The sequence below is a fragment of the Triturus cristatus genome, chromosome 2_1 (assembly GCF_964204655.1).
Source record: "Triturus cristatus chromosome 2_1, aTriCri1.1, whole genome shotgun sequence".
Classification (NCBI taxonomy): Eukaryota; Metazoa; Chordata; class Amphibia; order Caudata; family Salamandridae; genus Triturus; species Triturus cristatus.
In genome coordinates this window covers 906,038,501-906,060,433 of record NC_140581.1, presented here as the reverse complement: position 1 = coordinate 906,060,433, position 21,933 = coordinate 906,038,501, and the positions used below count along the sequence as shown (strand labels likewise).

Below are 21,933 nucleotides of genomic sequence, written 5' to 3'. Positions count from 1 at the left end.
GGGGATAACCTTGGAGTATAATTCTGCGACTTTCTCTTGATTAGTGGAAAGCTTTTCCCATCTAATTCTCCTTCTGTTAGACGTAAGGACCAACCCCGTGGACGCAGAACCTACCATGACCCTTCTTCCCACTAGACCCGGGATCTTATATTGTAACTGGAGCGCATTGTGGTCGCTGTCCTCCCTTGTAATTACCTTAAAGTCAATGATTAGCGACCACTGGGAGAGTTGGACCAAGATATAATCTATTCTTGATTCCCTACCCTGTTTATTATACGTCCACTTTGGAGGGATATCAGAGTTTACACGGCCATTACAGGCCCGCAAACCGTGCTTAAGTGTTAGTGCAGTGACCTGGACCGCAAGGGGTGTCCAAGCTCTAGGTGGGATTGCATATGTGGGAGGAACCAACCAAACGGCGTCCTCGTCTCGAGAGGGTCCATCCACTAAGCCCGGTAGAGGCTCGAATTGTGTATTCAGATCTCCCCCCACCACGAAGGGTATGTCCGGGGAAATGCTATCGAGAAAGGCTGAGAGTTCATCCATCGTCCTCGATTCTTGGGTGATATTAACCGGCCTTGAATAGACATTAACCAGGGCGAGCCTGGAAGAATTTGACCATTCCAGTATCACGCCGAGGATGTCCTCTGAATGGGTGAGGATTCGTGTAGCAGAGCACCCCAGATCAGTTGCCACCCAGATGATAAGGCCTCCCGATGGCCGCCCACGACCCCCCCTTATACATTCCAATGCAAGCAGTCTATAGAATGTGGAGTGATGCATCAAACAGACAACAGCAAGCACTAATACTCCTCTGGGCGGTGCAAAAACTGAGTCAATGTATATTTTAAAGAACTGATAACAACAGATCCTGTGACAGCTGTGCTGTCAGGCCAGAAATAAAAATGGAGTTCTGGCTATCCAATTGCAATTAGAGTGCAAAGTCATTGTAGGATCAACACAGAGAAATCACTTTCTGCCCCGGGACCTGAAGGAAAGTTTTCTCAATTCTTCTGTCACCAAAGGCTGATGGTGCAATTCTGTGGACCATATTACTTTACACCACAAAGGGAAAGAGAGGGAACAGTCAGCTATAACATCCCCCCAAATGTATCACATCACAAACAGTATCGCGCACCCTCTGGAGAACCATTTACAGGATCTCAGATACAGAAGGAATCCCTTTTTTTCCATAAGAGTACCCTCACACGGAGTTTGTGGTATGCTTCATCATAGGTTCTTATCTCATACTGGTAATATCTTTTCAGGATGGGCTCAACCGCTAAAAGTGAGCTCTGCTATCTCAAGTAGGGCAGTGAGCAGATAGGAAGATCTAAAGTTGTCTAGAGGAATCATACTTCAATATTATTCTGGATTCCTCAGGTAAGATTAAAAAACAAGGTGGATTTTATGGGGAGCTAATAATCTCGCAAACACAAGAAGAAGACAGACGGAGTGCTGAAACTTTTCAATCACTCACCCCCCAGCCAAGAGATCTGGGTTTAATCCATTGTTCTTTTGCTCTCTATGCCACCCCAGTTTGGACCCACCCGTATGCCAATCAGTCTTGACCCTGCTCCTCATGGGAACAGCCCAGCCCGCACTGTGAGGCCAGGTCCTCCCTGGACCCAAAACAAGCATCCTGGGTCCGGTTTCAGGGTATCACTCCTCATAAGCCAAGCTAGCTTGAATCCAGTGGCACAGAAAGCAAGGGACCCACGTCTGGGCATACCCTTGGCCACTTAGGGTGAAAATAGCAAACACAACAAGATGATGGACAGAGTGCTGACACTTTTCAACTACTCACCACCTATTAATCTCTACATCATATTCTTGTCAACACATTTCAGCCAGTCAATAAAGTCAAATCTGGCCACTGGCTGTGGTCAGGATGTCTATATCCCTACTATTGAGTCCCTACCATATGTTCGCCACTATACCAGTTAAGAAGACACACTCAGATCATCTGTCAGCAAAAATGATGGTGCATTTCTGTGGACCTTAGTCATGCACCTACTGAAGATTAAATGAGTGTGAGGGGTGACACCCTCTGATGTAAAATGGAAGTCTGATTCCTCCACGCACATACGACATAAGCCATGGGGCTTGTGCTGTGGCGTGTGTGCATGGGGCTAATGGTGCAAACATGTACCTTTACATAGGGTGCTTCAAAATGAAAAAGTAAAGAACAGCCCTTTCTACTCCTGAACACACATTGGATTTACCTGAATTACATTTCCAGACAGTCCCTGGGGTGTACTCTACTGACGTGCACCACCTGTGCAGGGACAGTCCATCCCAAGCTAATAGATAAAGTCACCAGCAAAGGCAACCCCAAACACAATTTGCCATATTGGGTTGGTGCTCCTTGAGTCTCTATGATTCTTATGGTTGCCCCCTCCTTTTATGATGACACGAATATGCTAAAATAAAAGTGGAATGGAATGTTGGCACTGGTTAAAGCTGAATCAGCATTTCCATCCATCACTTTTTTTTGCTGTCAGAGCACCTTTTCATATATGGCTCATATTCCAAGCCTTACCTCTGCCAGATGTGTAGTAGAAAGAGCAGAATCAATTCCTGTGTACACTATATAATGTATTTCACTCTCCTAATCTTCAGCATGCAAAGCTTAACACTGCATTGGCCCATTTAATTGACAGCTGGACTAAAGTGTACCTCAATATCCGCAGCAGGCTGACAGTCCGTAACTCCTTAGCAATAGACCCAACTGAAATATGGCCAAATGATGGTCTGTCCAGCTTCTAAATCCCCAAAGTTACAATGTACCATGTCTAGGGCAGCACTGGGATGTGAAAAAGTGCAATGGCGGACTCCAGCATTTAAGCTTGTCCTCCTCTAATCCATGCCTCCATCGGGGGCGCTGAGGGGAGTTCACATTCCTCAAACGCTTTCCCTGTACCTCTTGATTTTTAAGATTCAAAGCACACAGTGTTCAAGAAACGATTGTCAATGTTCAGTTCAGGTTTTCTCCAGCCTTCCCACATTAATAAGGCTCCATAATGTCTGAAGAATATTGATGCTCAGCATGCAATTCAATTTCAAGGCACTTCTCAATCAGTCAAGGACTGACCGTGAGCCCAGGACAGCCATTATATGCATCCCTTGCTCTGCGAGCCCTGAGAGTAGACTCAAGCCACTGAGGCCATCCTGCAGCCTGGTACAGTGGACACCGGTCCTGATCCTCTCATTCCGAAGTCTGCCCCCATCAAACTCAACAACACCCTGTCTGGTCAGATGTGTACAGACCTGGATCCCACTAAGGAAGAGACAAAATTCCCAAAAACGGATTGCGCAACACTCCAGTCAACACTTACAAGCTGACAGGGAACAGCTGAAGTAACCTTGCGATGGCAACAGATTTTTAAAATAAACTTTTGGGGGGAATAGCTCTTCTACACATAAGTCTTGTACATTAATAAATAGAGAGGCAGTGCCGAACACAGAGCTATTCGAACAAAAGTAACCCATTCTCCACATTTTACACCAGCTGTCCGCAATGTTACGCATGATGCCAACCGTTAGAGTTGCAAAGTCAGCTTCTCTCTTTACTCAGTCTTTCAATTTAAATAATTTTAATTTTCTGTGTTGACCCCCTGAAATATTCACCCGGTCCAATGTTTGTTAATGGAGAGTTCGGGCTTAAGAACTTTTTAAAGTATAGTGACATTGACTGTTGTCAGACAAGTTGGAAATAAGGGTTCATTCTATTTTTATGTTTATGCATACTCATTCCAGGCCAGACAGTGCTTGCCAGGGTGGAGACTGTACACAACATCGATATGTCAGCAGTCGGCCAGTGATTTCGTCTATTTACCCAAAACAAAGCTGCACTCAAGTAGTATGCAGAGGTCACATATACAGTGCAACGTGGTAGCAAGATTTTAGTGAATACACTGCAATTACAGTAGGAGGGAGGGCACACACTGCCTCACATCCCAGCACTCAGTTTTCCCCCATGCATCATATTAAATGCAGTGCATGATAACACTTACTTCAGTGTCAGGCTTTAGTTTTTCACCCTTGTTGGCGCAGCCAGTGCTGTGTATCTCTAGACGCTTGTTTCAGGATAGTTGTCCTTCTGTAGAGAGCAACACATTCTTTGGAGGTGCTGGGCGCAGGTGCATCAACCAGAGCTCATCAGCTCATTAGCTCAAGGAAGCCTTTTCGAACAGGAGGAAGAAGGACAACTATCCTGGAACAACTATCTAGAGATACACAGCACTGGCTGCACCAACAAGGGTGAAAAACTAAAGCCTGACACCGAATTAAGCGTTATCATGCACTGCATTTACTAAGATGCACCGGGGCAAACTGAGTGCTGGGATGTGAGGCAGTGTGTGCCCATCCTCCTCCTGACTGCAACTACAGTGCATGGCAATGTCACTAGAGCCTCCAGAAACACAGCTATACATAGATGTGTTTTATTGCCACTTGCCACGCTGACATCGACTAAAGGGCCACTGGAATTATGTAGCAGAGCAACACCAAATTATGTGGTAGGGTTGACTAAATTATGCCGCACGAAAAGGCAAATTATGCGACATAATGTGGCAGATATTTTGATATTATTACTTAATTCTTTTTTTTTGTGCATATGTTACTGTTGTCTGGGAAAAAATGTCACCTCATTAGTATCAGTTTAACAACCAAATACAGAAATAAGCAACTTAAAGCGATCAGTTAACCTCTTCAAAAAGCCTTCCACTGCATGCAAAAGTACGTCTTCACCTTTTTTGTTACTTTTGATCCATTTGAGCAAAAAAACTAATTTTCTTTTGCTTAAAATCTGCAGATTATGCATCAGATGATGGATCGTGAGCAATTGCGGCAAATCCATAATTATGCGAGACAAGCATCTGCCGCATAATCGCATAATTCCAGTGGCCGACTGAACAATGCCTCCTTAGGTTTCAAAACTCGCAGACGCACCTGGCAAGATCAGGTGTCACCGAGCTCGAGGCGTGCACTGACTGCTCAGGCGAAGCAAACTTTCATGCGTTACTTTACTGCCATTTCAATGGCACATTGGCACTGTGACCAGTTATGTACTGATACTGTAGACAGCCATCGTCGTGGGCAAAACCACTCGACCAGTTATGGCGCACGCAAGGTGCCCCAGGCTGCTTTCACCTGACTGGCGAATACAAATTACTCTATGAATATATATTTGACAACAGACAGGAACATTAGAGGGTTTTAAAAATAAATATGTCCGAGGGCCAGAGCAGTGTAGCAGCCCTCTTTTGACTAAAATAGGCCTGAAATGTGGGTCGGGCACTCGAACTGAGACTCCTGCCAGGAGCCCAGGTGTCCCATGGCGCTGCTGACAGACACACCTCCCGAGACAGGCCAGGTGCGGAGTGAATGCCAAGCCGCTCGCTGCCTACAGGTAACATTTCTCGGTCCTCAAGTTTCACTTCCTGCAGTGAAGGTCGTCTAGAGTGGCGGCATCTCTGGTGACAGCAGCAAAGAACAGGTCACAACCCCTAAGGCACGAGACAAGCTGTCCCCTGCACAGCACAATGCACCAGCCTCACGCGCTCTGCCTCCCTGTGCATAGGATACGCTCGTCTGCCACTCTGTCACACTTCACTCTCCCACTGGGCAGGGGAGTGCGACGGAACCCGGGGGTACCGCCCCTCCCTCTGACCTGCATATATCAATCTCGGGTGAGAGGGACATTTCGCTGCGCCTTGAAACAAAGTGCCCCATTGAAGAGTTGGGCTCACCATTGTCAATGGTGTTCGCTTGTGTGCAAGCAGTTCGCGCGTTTTCACTGGCTGTGACACATACTGAGGCTAGAGGGGTTAAAGGGGGGGGGGGGGTCATTCTTAGCATGTGTGTAGCTTCTCTTGGGGCAGCAGGTGCAGTGTCCCTGGGCGAAGAGGCTGAGGGGGCCACTGAACCCTGATTACTGCTGTGTTTTGTAATTCAAGCAGCAGTCAGGGGAGTATTTTCTTCCTTGCACTAGGGTCCATCACACGCTGGCTCTTACTGTCAAAGGCTGCCAGTGGAGAAGTGTGTGACCTGTTAAACTGCGCGCCGAGGGTAAGGGGTGCTTCATCTCAAACTGCGCTGACAGGAACAGGTGACCTGCAAACAACTGAGAGATGCTGCGGTGCTTCTACAGTCTACGCATCACCAATGGGGCAGGTGCGGTGAAACAAACACTGGCGTGGTGCTGAAGCGCTATCCATCTCACCACAGGAGCCATTAAGACGGGCTACACTGAGCCCACGAGGAGGGCTGCGAGCTGCACGCAGCGGCACCTCAGAAAGGCACTCACGCCAGAAAAACAACCTAGCTGGACAGCAACTCTCGCAGGACCGCTTCCTTCACATCACTTGACATTCCCCCCGGAAACCAGCACACGCGGCAGATCAAACACGATTTAAAACTGACACCACTCACAACCACCAGCTTGACGACTGGAGGGCCAATTTGTCAACGCAAGCCACGCGTTAGCACGCCTTGCGTTCTGCATCGCACGTCAACCAGTCCATTTTTTGTAAACAGCGCAAGCCCCCAAGCCTCAGGCATGCTTGTTCTTCTTGCGACCATTCACCATCCTGTTGCGAGCACACTGGCGTCCCCTGTGTGGCTTGTCTCTTGCGTAAAAGCGGTTTGGCCGCTTCTCCCATGTAAAACTTTCCAACAATGATTAATTCAAACCCACCGGCAGACAGACCCCCTCACCCCTTGATAGAAAATGCAAAGCAGGAACCTCCTCAGGGGATGTGAGCGTATGGCACGCTCTCAAGGGGCAGCGAACACACTGGGGCGCAGTGAACGAATCGGAAATACAACCTGCTCCTGCCAGGCACAGTTCCCGCTGGTGGTGGCTTGTGCGCGCGCCTGCATGCCAGCAGCCCTCCTCCGCAGCAGCAGGCATGGTTGTTTTGTTGTTGTTTCCGTCTCATACTCATACATGCTGCTCTTAACATGCGTGCTTCGCTGCTGGCCCCACATTGTTGCATTTTCAGCCCCCGGTCCCACCCCTGTTCCTTACCTGGATGTTGCACGCGATCTCGGAGTCGTCCAGCAGCCGGATGGTGCATTTCATTTCCAGGTTTAAGGACTTGATGCTGGAGCTCCGAAAACGGATCATTTTCATGGTAGCCCCTTTCTCCTTGGTGCACTCACAGGAAAACATACAACCCACTCAGAAAGGAAGAACAAACACAATAATCCAGGCGTGGCGAGCTGGCAGCGAGAAGCCGTCGGTTCAGAGGAGAAAGCAGGGCTTTGCCCGGCCGGAATGTGGACACATTGCTCCTTCCCTCCTCAGTGCGGGGCTATGCTCTGGGAAGCCATCTGACAGTCACACAGGCGGGCGGCTGCCAGGAGAATGGGGATGGAAGCACAGGCAGAGCAGCGACAGAGGGGGGAGGATGGAGGGAGGGGGGCTGCTGCTTGTTGTGGCTGCGTCAGGATGGTGAGTCTGACGGAGAGGGAACGCCCCGCGGTCCCACCTCCGACTGTTCCTGACAGTAGCTGTAGCTAAGGGCATAGTAAACACATGGGCAGCGGCGAAGGGCATAGTAAGCACATGGGCAGCGATTCACAAAAAAAACACAAACCTCTAATCCCACCTGCCTGAGAAGAGCTCTATGAACAGCCGACAGGTACGCCTTTTTAACTGACTCACTAACGTGACAGGCGTAGGTGACGTATGTAATGCCATGTTAACAGAGAGACTGCTCCAATAAATTACGAGAGATGATTCTACACCCTGCAAAAACCCCTTGGGTCAACAGTGCTAGCCTGCTTGTGATATTACATAAACATCTTTTGTTTTTCTTTTTAATTTTAATTCATGTTCAAAATACATTTTCAAATTAAGGCTTTCTTTCCTCAACGTACATGTACTCCACTATAGACGTGTGGGGGCATATTAGCAATGCTTTGCGCTAATTTTCTTAACGCCGGGTATAGCTGATTTTCATCGTGGAGATAGCGCGTTATCAGCAACGCGTATCTTCAAGGCGATAAGAAATCCAGCGATAGCGGCGAAATGCCTGACTATCGCTGGAAATCAAGAAATGAAATTCCTGCGATAGTGAAATCCTTGGTAATAAGCCAAGGTGGTCTCACCCTGACAATCCATATCCCATTGGAAATGTGGCTAAGTCAGGTTTCTATAAGGCGTTAGGAAGCAGCGACAATCGCGGTTAGCGCAAGTTATTTCATCGCTTCGCGGCCATTGGTAATAGGGGAAAGGTGAGTTAGCGACTGCTTTCAGTTCCCTTGAAGTTGGGAACGCCTACTTTGCAAGTCATTAGCGATAAATATCGCTGACATACAAAGCGGCACCCAAACCGGTCGCTTTTGCCAGGAAACTGTCGCTAACAGTTGTTAGCGACAGCTTGCTGAAAGGGCGATGAAAATATCGCCACTTTAGCGGCAAAAAGTTCCGCTAAAGCAGCGATGACGCCCTTGCTAATATGCCCCCTAGTTTACATAAATGTGCTTTGGAAGAGCAGATATTTGTGAAAGGAATGCTCTAAATGTTTGTGAATAATTCCTTCAAAGCCACCTCAGTGCTAGTATCAAATGCAGGAAGTGCGGATATCACTCTGAAGCAATGGAGCATATAGCCTGCGCTTGTCCCGCTCTGCTGATCGACAGAAGGTCCTCACTGCGGAACGAATGGAATAAACTTGGAGTTCGTACCTCTCGACAAGCCATTATTGCTGCCCTGAACTCAGACAATACGAAGCTTCACATTCGGTTCACTAAATTTGTTAACAGAGCGGCCAAATTGTTGGTGAAAAACAGGGCCGCAAATCTCCCGTAACCTGTCTGTGCCGCTACGTCGCCTTAGGCTTAACCCACAAACTTTTGATTGCCCAGATCAGTCTATTGGACCATTGTTTTTTGCCTAATATTAACTGTTTACTTTACCTTATATGGCTCTTTGTAAACGTATGTTTAGCTGTCCCTCTCTAGATTCCAAAAAAAAGCGACGCTTCAACTGATCTGATACCTCAGTCTCTGATAGTCATAGGTAATTAATTATCATTAGGATATTTTAATCCTATCTCCCTATTTTAGATTGTCTTACTATTAATCTGAATCTTTTAAAGCTCTGATTTTTGTACGTAAGCATCATATGTCTTTTTTAAAACACAAAAAAAACAAATTGTAATGGTTTTAAGTAATCACACTATAAAGTATTATTATTATTATTACTACCTTCAAAGTCACCTTAGTTTCATGACACACCTGGAAACAACCGCAACTCCACTTCTGCAGAAAAATTCACGCCTGGTTGTACTTCAGTACTCATGCTATCACTGCTCACACTGCCGCTGTACAACACGGAGAGACACCAAGAGAAAGACTAACCATCCAAACCACATGAATGATAGACCTCAGTAGGCAGGTCTGGATACACATTTGGCTGTATACACTAGCTGAGGTTCCCATAGCATGGGGTTCTGAACTGAATGTGGAGGATGTCACTGATAGGATGGTGTTGATGTGTGTGGAGATATAGATTGTTGAGTGAATGTGCTGTTCTTGAATCATCTTGAGTTAAGTGGGGCGTCCCCATCAGATTGAAATTCATAATGAAGAGGGAATCTTATTTACAAGTGACGTAGTTAGTCAGTACACGTCCATAGCACAGGAAGAGAGTTCTGAAGCAATTCAGTAGTGTTTGATAACAAAAATGAAGACTAAGGTGAAAAGCAAGTAGTTTGTAATGCAAATGATAAGGGTTATCGTTACAACAATTACCTCAGAATTAATGATCAGTTTTATGCTCAAATTACTGGAACTACTATGGGCTCCAATGTAGCCCCATCGTATGTAAACACATTTCTGTACTACTTTGAATGAAAGTATTTGATGAGCACTGAAACAGCAATTTCACGTTTACAAAGATGGAAAAGAAACATTGAAGCTATGTTCCGTACATACAAAGGTGCCAGAGATAGTCCTTTGGATTTACACAGATTTATGAACAAAAGAAACAACACAATCAAATTCGTATTAAACATTGGGGAAACAGATATCAACTTCCTAAATATAATGGCAGCAAGGAACCTGGCCACAAGACTGTGCACAAAACCTATGGATAAAAACTATTATTGCCTTAACACAAGTTTTTACCCACAACATCAATTGAAGGATCACAACTACAGTCAATTAGATTGAATAGAATATATCAGCTCTACACATATTTAAAGAACAACAGTAATTTTTATCATTCCGATTCAACTAACAAAACATTTTAAAATAAGCAAAACGAGAATAATGCAGAAAGACTGGATTGGCATATTCAAGAGAAAAGCGCAGATTGAAATGTACTGTTACTTTATTTACACAATAGTCAACAGTTTATTACAAGATCAAGAAGGTAGGTGAACAGCAATTATAGATGATCAATATTCATACCAATTTGAATAATGTTTTCCCAGCAAAGCTTGAAAATCATGTTATATTACAAGCTGAAAAAAAGTTGTCAAATATTCAGAGGAGATTTAGCTCGCAACAGCATCAAACATACACTTGTTCATCCTTTATTAACTATAACAGCAAAGTTAAAGGAGATGTTGGAGTGCACCTGTGTACAAAAAAAAATAACAAAGATTTTACTCTTGTGATACCACCATTGAAACACATAGCATCAAAGCTATTGGGGACTGTTTTATGCAGGGTAAACTTCACAGAAAGCCAAAGTAAGGTGGAATGAACATCGAGAAAATATCCATTTACACAATCAGAAATCACCAGTGACTAGATATGTAATGGAGAAAAAGCATGCCATAACACAAATATGATTACAAATTTTGGAACAAGTCCGGAAAATGAATGAAGGAAGTAACAAACGTCTGTTTAATCAAAGAGAGACATAATGAACCGATTTACTTGAAACTTAAATCCAAAGGGTATAAATAAATACAAGAACTTGATGTGGTATTTATGATACATAGTATACTGTGAACAAGCAAAAAATTGGTGAAATCAGTAAGTTTACTAAAGAGTGAGACTTATTATTGTTTATTAAGAATGTATGACAACAATGATAACCACTTTATTTAAATTCAATTACTATAATAAACATCTCATAAATGGTACTTCAATTTATGCGATGAGGATAATGTGATTCCTTTAAAGTACTACATTTTGGACCTTGCTATATGAGGGACCTGGAAAATGGCCTGGATTTAGAGGGTGGGAAAAACCAGGCCAATACAAAGTAGACCAAACTATTCCCCTTAGAAATGAGGAATTGCCTAGGGAATCAATATTTCCAGATACAATTCCCTGGGTAATTCCTCATTTCCCCCCAGGATTTTCACACAGAGATTTCTGGTGATTTAAACAGCCAAAATCTCTGTGTGAAATAAACAGATCCAGGGAAACACTGTGTAACTAACAATTTTGATGAGGACAGTAATTGCTTTTACCATTCCCATCGAAATTGAATGACCACTCATAAAGAGGACAGGAGTAATGAGTAGGCCAAGATCTATAGATAAAAGGAACCTTAATAATGATTCACTGTACTTAGGAAAATTTAAAGATGGAGACTGTAAATAGATGACACACAGAACATGTCTTTTAAGCAGAAGTAGTGATTAATTCCTGACCGAGAATCACAAACAAGGAAGTAAATAGATGAAGGAAAGGGGAGACATTATGATTACATGCAAGAGTGAATGGGAAGCACCAATATATTTACCGTGAGAGACTCATAAGACTGCTCAGTGGTAAGAATTTCTAATGTTTGCTTAATGAAGGAACAGGATACAAAGTGACTCCTGGTTAAGTTACATTTTTCCTTTTCTGTTTTTAGATTTATAAAGTTAAAATTCGTCACAGCATGGACAGCAGGAACAACAAGAATTGTCAAAGCCAACAAGTCTCACCTCTGTGACTTATTGACTTTGCTAATGATTTTTAGTCACGTTTCATACCATTCTCGAAAGTAAAGTAAAAATAAAAGAACTTCTACACAGCTGCCAACTTAATTTTGTAGGCAGGTGTATCACTTATGCGTGCACTTACAAAATGTCACTGCCCTCTTTTTTTGTTTTAGTTACATATCCAAGTCGGATGGGTAACTAAAAACAAATCAAAATGAGCAAAAGTGTTTTTTAAAATTCTTTTATAGGGGGTGAGGGGAGCAGAAGTGATGGGAACAGAAGCAACGGGGGTCGAAAGCAACATGGGGATGGTGGGAGACATGGAATCAGCAAAGGGGAAAGCAGGGAACAAATAGCAACATGGAGGAGGGTGGGGGACATGGAAGCAACACGGGGGAGGGGAGGGCAAAAGACTCGAAAGCAACATGGGGAGTACAGGAGTACATGGACACAACACAGGGGAATACGAGAAGGTGGATGCAACGCAGAGAGGCACATCAGCAAGTGCAACGGGAAGGGGCAGGGAGAAGCACACATAGACACGAAGCAGCATAAGGGGGAGAGAAGTACACAAGGGGGATGGCTGGATAACACATGCACTATCTGTGAGTGCTTGCACAAAAAGAAAAAAAGTAGTTCCCTAACATCAAGTACAGACACCAGGCAAACACACACATGGTAAAGAGGCAATACTTCACGAGAAGGACAAACATAAGGCTGAGAAGCTGGAACACGAATAGGAAACAGGCAAATGAGACTGACAAGATCACACTGTGTTCATGGGTAAGCCACAATATGTCTTGCATCAGGCAGGATATTTACTGTCTAGTAGGTTCGACTTAAAAATGGTTACTGTCAAGGATTGTAAATAAGGTGTGTAGGATCACTAATTGGTTTAAGATGTAATAAAATAATAATTTCTGCAATGTGGACGTTTTTAAATTAATCAATTAATTCGTTTTCTGTCCACAGATCATGCAAAAACTGTGATGAAGGAATATTCCCACTTTGAAATGCATTGGTAATAGAAACAATAATCTAAATGTATTAATATCTTGTTTGAAGGCAATTGAGTCTCCTAATTTCCTATGATAATCGAAGTTGTGGATAAGAAGATTATGTGAAAGTAAAGAAAGAAGATATTAACCAAATTACTAAGAATAAGAATCTGGGTCAATAAAATATATTTTTTGTTTGGGTCACAGAAGAAAGCCTTAGACTTTGTACTGATATTTGAATAAAATGAATAGAAACACCCAAAGACCAGGACAACAATAGACAATTGATAGAAATGTCTTGCAACCTTAGACACTGGGATAGTTTTGTCCTTCACAAATGTCTATGAGGTTATGGCCTTGGCGTTAAGAGAAAGTTAAGGTTGAGTAGCTACCACAACTGTCAACATTGGAGATTTTTACATTTTGCATTAAAATCTTGGCACCATTAGAATTAAGCAGGTAAAACAATACGTGTTCAGTTAATCAAAACCACTGCAAACCATTAAAAACACAGAAATAAAAAATAAATATTCCACAATTCTTGTGTACATTCTAACTTTCTATACAGAATTAAAACAACCTGTTCGTCACAGGAAGTGCAGCATAGGAATTAATGGAAACATAACATATTGTCACAATTAATACACAATCATCAACATACTCCACTTTATGAATATAAAACAGCCCCAGCATATAATAATTTAACATTCATCCTACAAGTTCCATTTGTTCTGCCTTCTCGATGTAATTGCAGAGCATCCTTCCCTGTTCGGATATTATAAATCATTTTACAAATAAGGTGTGAAAAAGTTTCAGCATCAAGACTGCAGAGCTGTTTCCCCTGACCATAATGGAAAGCAAAGTAAGATGTTGAAATCTAAAACAAATAAATACATTTCTGTCATATTGCTGATAGTAGAGTTTTCCTATGGTGTAGGAAAAGATTACTAAACTGTTGAAGTGTACCGACTTTTGAACGTAGAACCATCACAGAATCTTTATTAAAATTAGTGAATAATCTGCTGCTTTTTAAAAGTCTAATGTTTAAGATACCACGTTGTAAGGAAGTGCCTCTTTATTACATGGTCACCCCCACTTTTAGCTCACGGGTAGTGATGCTTTTGATTAAATTAAATTAAAGATAATTTTTGCTGGCACCTATTAGTATCTTTAACCTGCAGTTGCGGTTTTCCAGTATGCATATATACATTTTTTCTACTTTTCTTTCTTTGGTAAGAGAAGCCATAAAGGGTTGTTCTAGTTTATCAATTTTCATCATCTTTTCAACATTTTTTCCTAACTCATTTCTCGACCTCTAACTGCCCATTACTGTTTTTTGTGGCGATACTGCCCTGGAGATGTGAACCCACGACTGTGAACACATGCAACAGGAAGCTGCTCCATAGAGTGCTGCCATTTTGCCATATTCAGCGCTCTAGCCTTTGCCGACATGAGGACTCTGATAGCTGCCCCCTACTGGGAATTATATTCCAGGCCGGTCACATCCGCCGGCGTCTTCAGAGCCCCGGGTGGGTGTGTTTTACCTAGAGCGAGGGAACAGCCTTGAGGAAGTGAGTACCAGGGGCTTACCCCGTGCTATTTAAGCACAGCGGCCTTGCATAAACTATTGCATTTACCTTGATCCTTTTCCCTGACACGATCTGTATTTGCATGTGCATTTTTTTAAAAAACTGGAATGGCATGGTGGGCAAAAAAACGATGGATTTAGGCCCAGATCTCTGTACTGGGATGAATGTATGACATTGTTCTGCATTCGGTCCATCAATTGTTCTTTTTGCATTTGTCACCCCGAGTGGGACGGGTATGCCCAGACGTGGGTCCCTTGCTCTCCATGCCACTGGAGTCAAGCTATCCTGGCTGATGAGGGCTGAATGCTCGAAACCGGTCCTAGGATGCTTGTTTCCAGTCTAGGGAGGACCTGGCCGGGCAGTTCAGGCTGGACTTTCCCATTGGGCGCAGGGTCAAGACTGATTTGCATATGGCTGGGTCCAAACTGGAATGGCATGGTGAGCAAAAAAACAATGGATTTAGGCCCAGATCTCTGTACTGGGGTGAATGTATGACATTGTTCTGCATTCTGTCCATCAACTGTTGTTTTTCCATTTGTCAGCCCGAGTGGGACGGGTATGCTCAGACGTGAGTCCCGTGCTCTCCATGCCACTGGAATCAAGCTTTCCCGGCTGAAGAGGGGTGAAACCCCGAAACCGGTCCTAGGATGCTTGTTTCCAGTCCAGGGAGGACCTGGCTTGGCAGTTCGGGCTGGACTGTTCCCATGAGGCACAGGGTCAAGACTGATTTGCATATGGCTGGGTTCAAACTGGAATGGCATGGTGAGCAAAAAAACAATGGATTTAGGCCCAGATCTCTGTACTGGGGTGAATGTTTTCCCCTTTCTTCTTTTTGCATGAGGACTCTGATAGCTGCCCCGTACTGGGAATTATATTCCAGGCCGGTCACGTCCGCTGGCGTCTTGGGCGGGTGTGTATTTCCTAGAGCGAGGGAACAGCCTTGAGGGAGTGAGTGCCAGGGGCTTCCCCCGTACTATTTTAGCACAGTGGCCTCGCATAAACTATTGCATTTACCTTGATCCTTTTCCCTTACACGATCTGTATTTGCATGTGCATTTTTCTTAAAAAGAGAGTGTGACTACAGGTGTTTCTCCTCCCCCGTTTGGTCGCATGATGCCTAAACAAGGCATTTAACATGTATGTAGCTTATGTGTAGTTTGTGAATTCTTTTTGTGTTTGTTTTGTTTATGGTATTTTCCACAGTATCACTAGAAGGGTCCACCAATGATAGCGAGAAAAATATATCACGTTTACCCACTATGGTGTAGTTTGCATAAAACTTAATACATGCAATATGGCCTTAGGGCTATATTTGTATTAATCTCGTTTCTTTTATACCCTCTTAGATAACAAAGGAACAGACCGATTAGGTGCTGTATACATATACAAATATATCTTTTTCCCTTTATCTGTAAATACAATGAATTCCATGACTGAAGGAGTGGTAACAGGGAGTAACCTCCATTGGCCCTGATGAAAAGCCTTGGGGTAGGGCTTGAAACAAGTTGACCAGAGAAACCGAGACACATGATAGAGTTTCTAATTTCCTCTTATTTTAACCATATCGATTAGAGGTGCTAATAAATAATATTTTCCAACTAGCCAGATATTTTTAATCTCTTCTTTCATAAACCCCCCACTCCTATATATCTTTCTCATCCGGATAGGTTCCAACACTACCAGTGCTCCCACATACTCACTGGTCATAGCATGCCCCTTTCCGCAGCTGGTTTGGGACGAACCGTATGATGAAGCATGTCACCAAGGAGCAACCCTGGTGGGTGATGGTTATCTAAAGAATTTAATTTTTCTTTTCTCTCAGTTAATATCAGGAGGGTGTGATATGTATGCCACCCAATGGAATGGAGTATCGGATTTAAACAGTTCTATCCTCTTCTGGGAAAAAAGGAGGTTCATAATTTCAGATTTGGATATAATAACCTTAAAGCAAACAACTGTTTCAAATGCGTCCAACTGAAGCAACAGATGGGGAAGATACGTTTTTGGGGGATAATGTTAAAAATGTGTAGTCAGCAAGTAAAGAAATTGTGCAGCATAGTTATGAGCCCCTTTGTGGCGCTCCTGCACCACGCAACGTGGTGCAGGAGCGACACAATTTAGAAATGAGATTTATGAAGTCATGAAAGGCCACCTTGCGTGGCCCTGAGTGGCTTCATAAATCTTGAGTAATGCAACGCAGCGCAAATTGCTGTGTTGCATTAATCTCTGCCTGGGAGGCATTTCCTTAGGTATTGAGTTGGTGTTCCCACACAACATCCATGGATTTTGATGCCTTACAAGATTTACCAAAAGTGGCAGACTTGGGAGTGCACCATAAACCTATACCTCCCCAGGTGAGGTATAAGGAGGTGAATATCTTTATTTCTCCCTTGTTTTTCATCTTTCTATGTGTGCTGCATTCCGCAGTGTTGTGTGATGGAACAACGCATTCCTGAACCACACGGTCTTGACCACAAGCGCATCTTTATCACGCATGCCTTTACCATGCATGCCTTTACCACACAACTTGTGCTAAAGACATGATTGGTAAAGGGACATGTGTGGTAAAGATCACACTCCTGCCCCTCTACCCTGAACCCTAAAATTTGACCCTCCTGCAGTCTAATCTACCCGCCCAAGCCCTATAAACTACCCCGACCCCCTATCATGATCCTTAAAACCCGACCCCCAAGCCCCAAAAAAGAACTCTGACCCTAGCCCCCCTCCCTGAACTCTAAAACCAGCCCCACCCCCTAAAACCTACCCCCACCTCCGCCCTACCCCAGCCCAACTGCCCCCTTGGCCTGAAAACTGCCCCTTTCCTGTCTCCTGTCTTGAGCCCTAAAACTCAGCCCCTAAAAACTACTCTGACCCCATCACCTCTCCCTGAGCCCTAAAACCAGCCCCCTCCCATTTAAACATACCCCCACCTCCTCTCTGCCCCAGCCTAAATGCCCCCTCCGCCTGAAAAAACCCTTTTCCTGTCCCCTGCCCTGAGCCCTAAAACTCCAGACCCCCCCAGCCCTGAAAAGTACCCTAACCCCCAGCCCTCAAAACTACCCCAACCCATACAAACTACCCACCAGCCCCCCAAAACCCACTTACCTCACAGCGTTGCGTCCTCTCCCGAACCTTCCTCTTCCTGCTTTCGCCAGCCAGCCAGCAACTAGACTGGACATATGCGGTTAATGCAAGAGTGGTTACACTTGCGATGTCGGAAAATGCATGTCTGAGGCCGCGGTGTTCCCACTGTTTCCCATTCTACAGCACACATAGAAAGAGGAAAAAGCCTCAGAGAATTGTTTTTGTGCAGGAAGGTGCCCCTTCCTGGACAAAACAATCCTGTTTACAATGCAGGTACGCTTGCACCATGGTGTAAGAGTGCCTGCGTTGGTGCTAGGAAGTCAAAAAGGCGCCAGCACAGGGGAAAAGGCAGGAATGCATCATATTATCTTAAATATAGCTCATTCTTGCCCTTTCCTTGTCACGCAGCGCAGCAAGGTGACTTGCTGCGCTGCACTGCGTGATTTCACCATAAATATGGCCCTGTACAGCATCCGATCTGAATGAGATGCCTGCAGTGGCTTTATCACCCTTGAGACAGATTGCAAAAGGCTTAATACTGGAGGTCGCACGCATCGCGACCTAAACTGGCCGTCTAGCGTCGGAGCTCCACACCGCTGCATTACTGCGGTTCCAGCGCTCCAAAAACCGACATGGTGACATATTTTTGAATCGGAACGCCTACGCTACAGGAGCCTGCTTTTGCCAACCCCTACAATGTAGTTTAACTACAAATCTCATGCAAGTGATGTTCTAACCGATTTGTGGCCGCCATTTTGTATTTTTCTCTTCAGCTTTTTACCTCACGTTGCCTCTTTTGGTGTCCTGACACATTATTTTTTCGACGTTTTCTTCACCTACGACGTCTTTCTTCTTCGCTGGAGCTTCTCTCATCCTTGGAAGGTCTGTTTGCTACCGGTCTGGCTGTACCCATGAGGTAACTTTTACCTATTTTTTCTTTTTTGGTGCCTCTTTCATTAGCCTTCTCCCTAGACTGTTCGTATTCTATTTATTCGGTAGAAGCAAATACCTACTCCATTCTACTTAGAAACAGAACTCCAACGTCACGGCAGCTGGCCTTACTAGCTCTACAGCAACTGCTTACTCCTCACAATCTTCTTGGGTTTTGGCACAAGAGGGCTGCTCCGCTTCCACAGCTTTATTGACCATGGCAGCTAAGTCTCAATCTCCTTCAACTACTGTTAAGAGACTCAAACATGACCCTCCCTCTCCTCCTAAAGCTGTCTCTCCGGTCTCTCTGGATATTGTTCTGGAGGAAATCTGCGCCCTTAGACCTTTCATTGAGGAAACAAACTCTCGTTTACAATCCATGGATAACAAATGGTCCTCAATGGATTCCCGCTTCACGGTGGTGGAACAGCAACTTGAGGTGGTACAGGATTCGATTTCCAGAATTTCCTCTTTGGAGAAAGAAGTCCTACAGCTGAGGAGAGCGACCGAGGAGCTTGAAAATAGAAATCGTCGCAATAACCTGCGCATTTATGGACTTCCTGAGGATCTTGAAGGGGATGATCCTGTTGCGTACTTTTCTTCCTTTCTCCCACAGTTCTTGGATCTCCCCTCTTCGACCAAATTAAATATACAACGCGCTTATAGACTGGGCCCTTGGTTGTCTTCATCGGCTGCTCCTTCCAAACCCCGCGGAGTGATCATCTTCTTTCTACAATTCACAGACCTTCTACAAGTCCTAAATGCAGCTAAAGCCAAAAAACATCTGATATGGCTGGGCACCAAAGTATTTATTTCTCAGGATATCTCTTCGACCACTGCCAAGCGGCATAAGGAATTCCTTGACCTTCGCCAGGCTCTTCGATCCTTGGGTGCATGCTATGGTTTATTTCACTCGTGTCTGTTTAAAATCACCTTCCTAAATAAGACATCTACTTTTGAGGATCCGGCTGACCTTAGAAGATTTATTCAGTGTTATTTGACAACTTCAATGGAGCTCGCTTGTCCTCCTCCTATACCTTGACTCTATGCTTCTTCTGTGGCGCAATTCATTGCATAGTAAAGTTGTAATGTAATAATAATGTTTTATTTTTAATTATTTTCATTGTTCTTCTTGTTCTCACTTGCATAATTTTGTTTTCCTTACAGGGTCTTTGCAACTCATTGTGTTCCTAGTCATATTCTCGTTCCTGTTTCTGTCCTTTTAAGATCTTGATGTGGTGTGTTTGCCCGCTGTTGGGTGTGCTGTTTTCGTTGTTCGTTACCGCCTCTCATCCTTCCCTTTGTCCCCCGTAAGGTACATATCACAGTCGTCTTTTTGACATCTGTCTTCTCTTTTCTGTATTCTCTATTCCCTCCTTCTTTTCTTTCCTTAGCGTATCTCTCCCCCTCCTTCTGCTGGTGCTATTGCTTCTTCCCTACTATATATTTTCTTCTTCATATGTTTTCTTAACTTTTTCCTCCGCTGCATTTTCTTTTTGCTCTCTGTCATTTCGTGTAATCTTTTTTCTCCTTTTGGTATCTCGCTGGTTTCTCTTTTTTCTTCCCCTTCATTCCCTTTATCTCTTATTTCACCTTTTTACTACTGCATATTTTGTTCTTTATGTATTTTTGATGGTTTTACATTCAGAGTTATTTCCCGGAATGTGAAAGGTTTTATTAACCCAATTAAAAGACAGAGAATATTATCCCATCTTGCCTATTATAACCCTGATTTGGTTATTTTACAAGAGACCCACCTTACGGAAGCTGAGGCGTTAAAATTGAAAAAAGGGTGGGTGGTTTCAGTTTTATTTGTCTCCTACTTCCAATAGGAAAAACGGTGTTATAATTTTATGTCACAAGAAATTGAATTGTAAAGGTATATTGCAAGAAACTGATACAGAAGGAAGATGGTTGTTAATTAAGTTTCTTTGACTGTTTTCAATGTTTATGGCCCTACTCATTTTGATTATTCCTTTTGGCCTCTGATTACACAGAAATGTATTCAATTTAGGGATGATCTCTTTATACTAGGAGGTGATTGCAATCAAGTTGTTGACCCCTTTATCGACCGTCAATCTCAGGTATGCTTCACTCCTCACAAAACTCATCAATATTTTCTCGACACTATCTCCCAAGCACACCTCTTTGATTCTTGGAGACTTTCTCACCCCGATGCTCTTGACTTTTCTTTCTTCTCTCCTCCTCACAACTCCCTCTCCCATTTAGGTTATATTTTTCTCTCTCAATCTTTATCTCAAAATCTGTTATCCTCCTCTATTGAACCTATCGTCATCTCTGACCATGCCCCAATTGTAACTGACCTTGACTTGCTCCCTCCACATCCCAGGTCCTCCTGTTGGCGTTTTAATAATTCTCTTCTTCTTGACCCTCTTTTCTCTTCTTCTTTCAGCACTTTTGCTAATGAATTTTTCGACCTAAACTGTGACCCCACTTCCTCCTCCCATATATTATGGGACTCCTTTAAAGCTACCGCGAGAGGTTTCATTATAGAGTTTGTCAAAAAAAAAAACAACATAAAGCTACTATGCACTAAGTTCTATACTTAGTCGGCGGACTCGGTCTTACCAGCTCTGATACGTGCCAAATTAATATTTAATAAAACTACGACTGACAATGCGTCTTCCATACTTCTCCGTAGCAGCGCTCGCTACTACAGAGGTTGAAATAAAGTAGGTAAACTTTCAGCAAATTACCTCAAAACCCGTAAAGACTGTACTTTGATTGATTCTATTTATTCTTCAGGTGGCTCTCTCATTCACAAAGATCAGGACATTCTCAATGAATTTAAACTTTTTTTTACCAAGACCTTTACACCCCATAGTCGTCTCCTTCCAGTTCCCTTATCCAATCTTATCTTAATAAACTCCCTACTCCGTCTAATTCTCACCTTAATCTTTCTAATCTTGACACAGACCTATCCCTTATTAAATTATCCACTGTTTTAAAAACTCCCAGCCCAGATGGTTTTTCAGTTGAATTTTATTTGCATTTTTCTAACTTATTACTTCCTAAACTCTTAAATCTTTTCCATTCATTCTTTCTCTCCCGTAAGACAGAGGGTACTTTTCAGGAAGCCACAATTTGCCTCATACATAAAGAAGGCCAAAATCCTATGTTTTGTAAAAACTACTGCCCGATTTCCCTGGACAATGTAGACTATAAGCTATTTGCCAAAACTCATGCTTTACGTTTAGACATCCTTATGCCTCATTTGGTTGGTAAGGAACAGTGTGGCTTTGTCAAAGGTAGATTGACTTCAGATAATTCTCGTCTCTTTCTTAACATTTTAAACAAAATTCCTTCCCACATCCTTAGCAGCCATTTCTGTCGATGCTGAAAAAGCATTTGATAGAGTTGATTAGTCCTTTTTATTTGCATCTTTGAAGTGGCATGGTTTTGGTCCCAAAT

General features: G+C 43.6%; 1 protein-coding gene across 1 annotated transcript in view; it reads right to left on the bottom strand.

The window, feature by feature from the left end:
* The window catches only part of FRMD3 (FERM domain containing 3), a 638,046-nt gene extending 630,683 nt beyond the window's left edge, over positions 1–7,363 (bottom strand). Inside the window, exon 1 of the mRNA XM_085633170.1 lies at positions 7,034–7,363. Within this exon, the coding sequence (XP_085489296.1) occupies positions 7,034–7,177 (144 nt within the window). The 5' untranslated portion in view covers positions 7,178–7,363. The remainder of the gene's footprint in view (positions 1–7,033) is intronic.
* Positions 7,364–21,933: the final 14,570 nt, after the last annotated feature.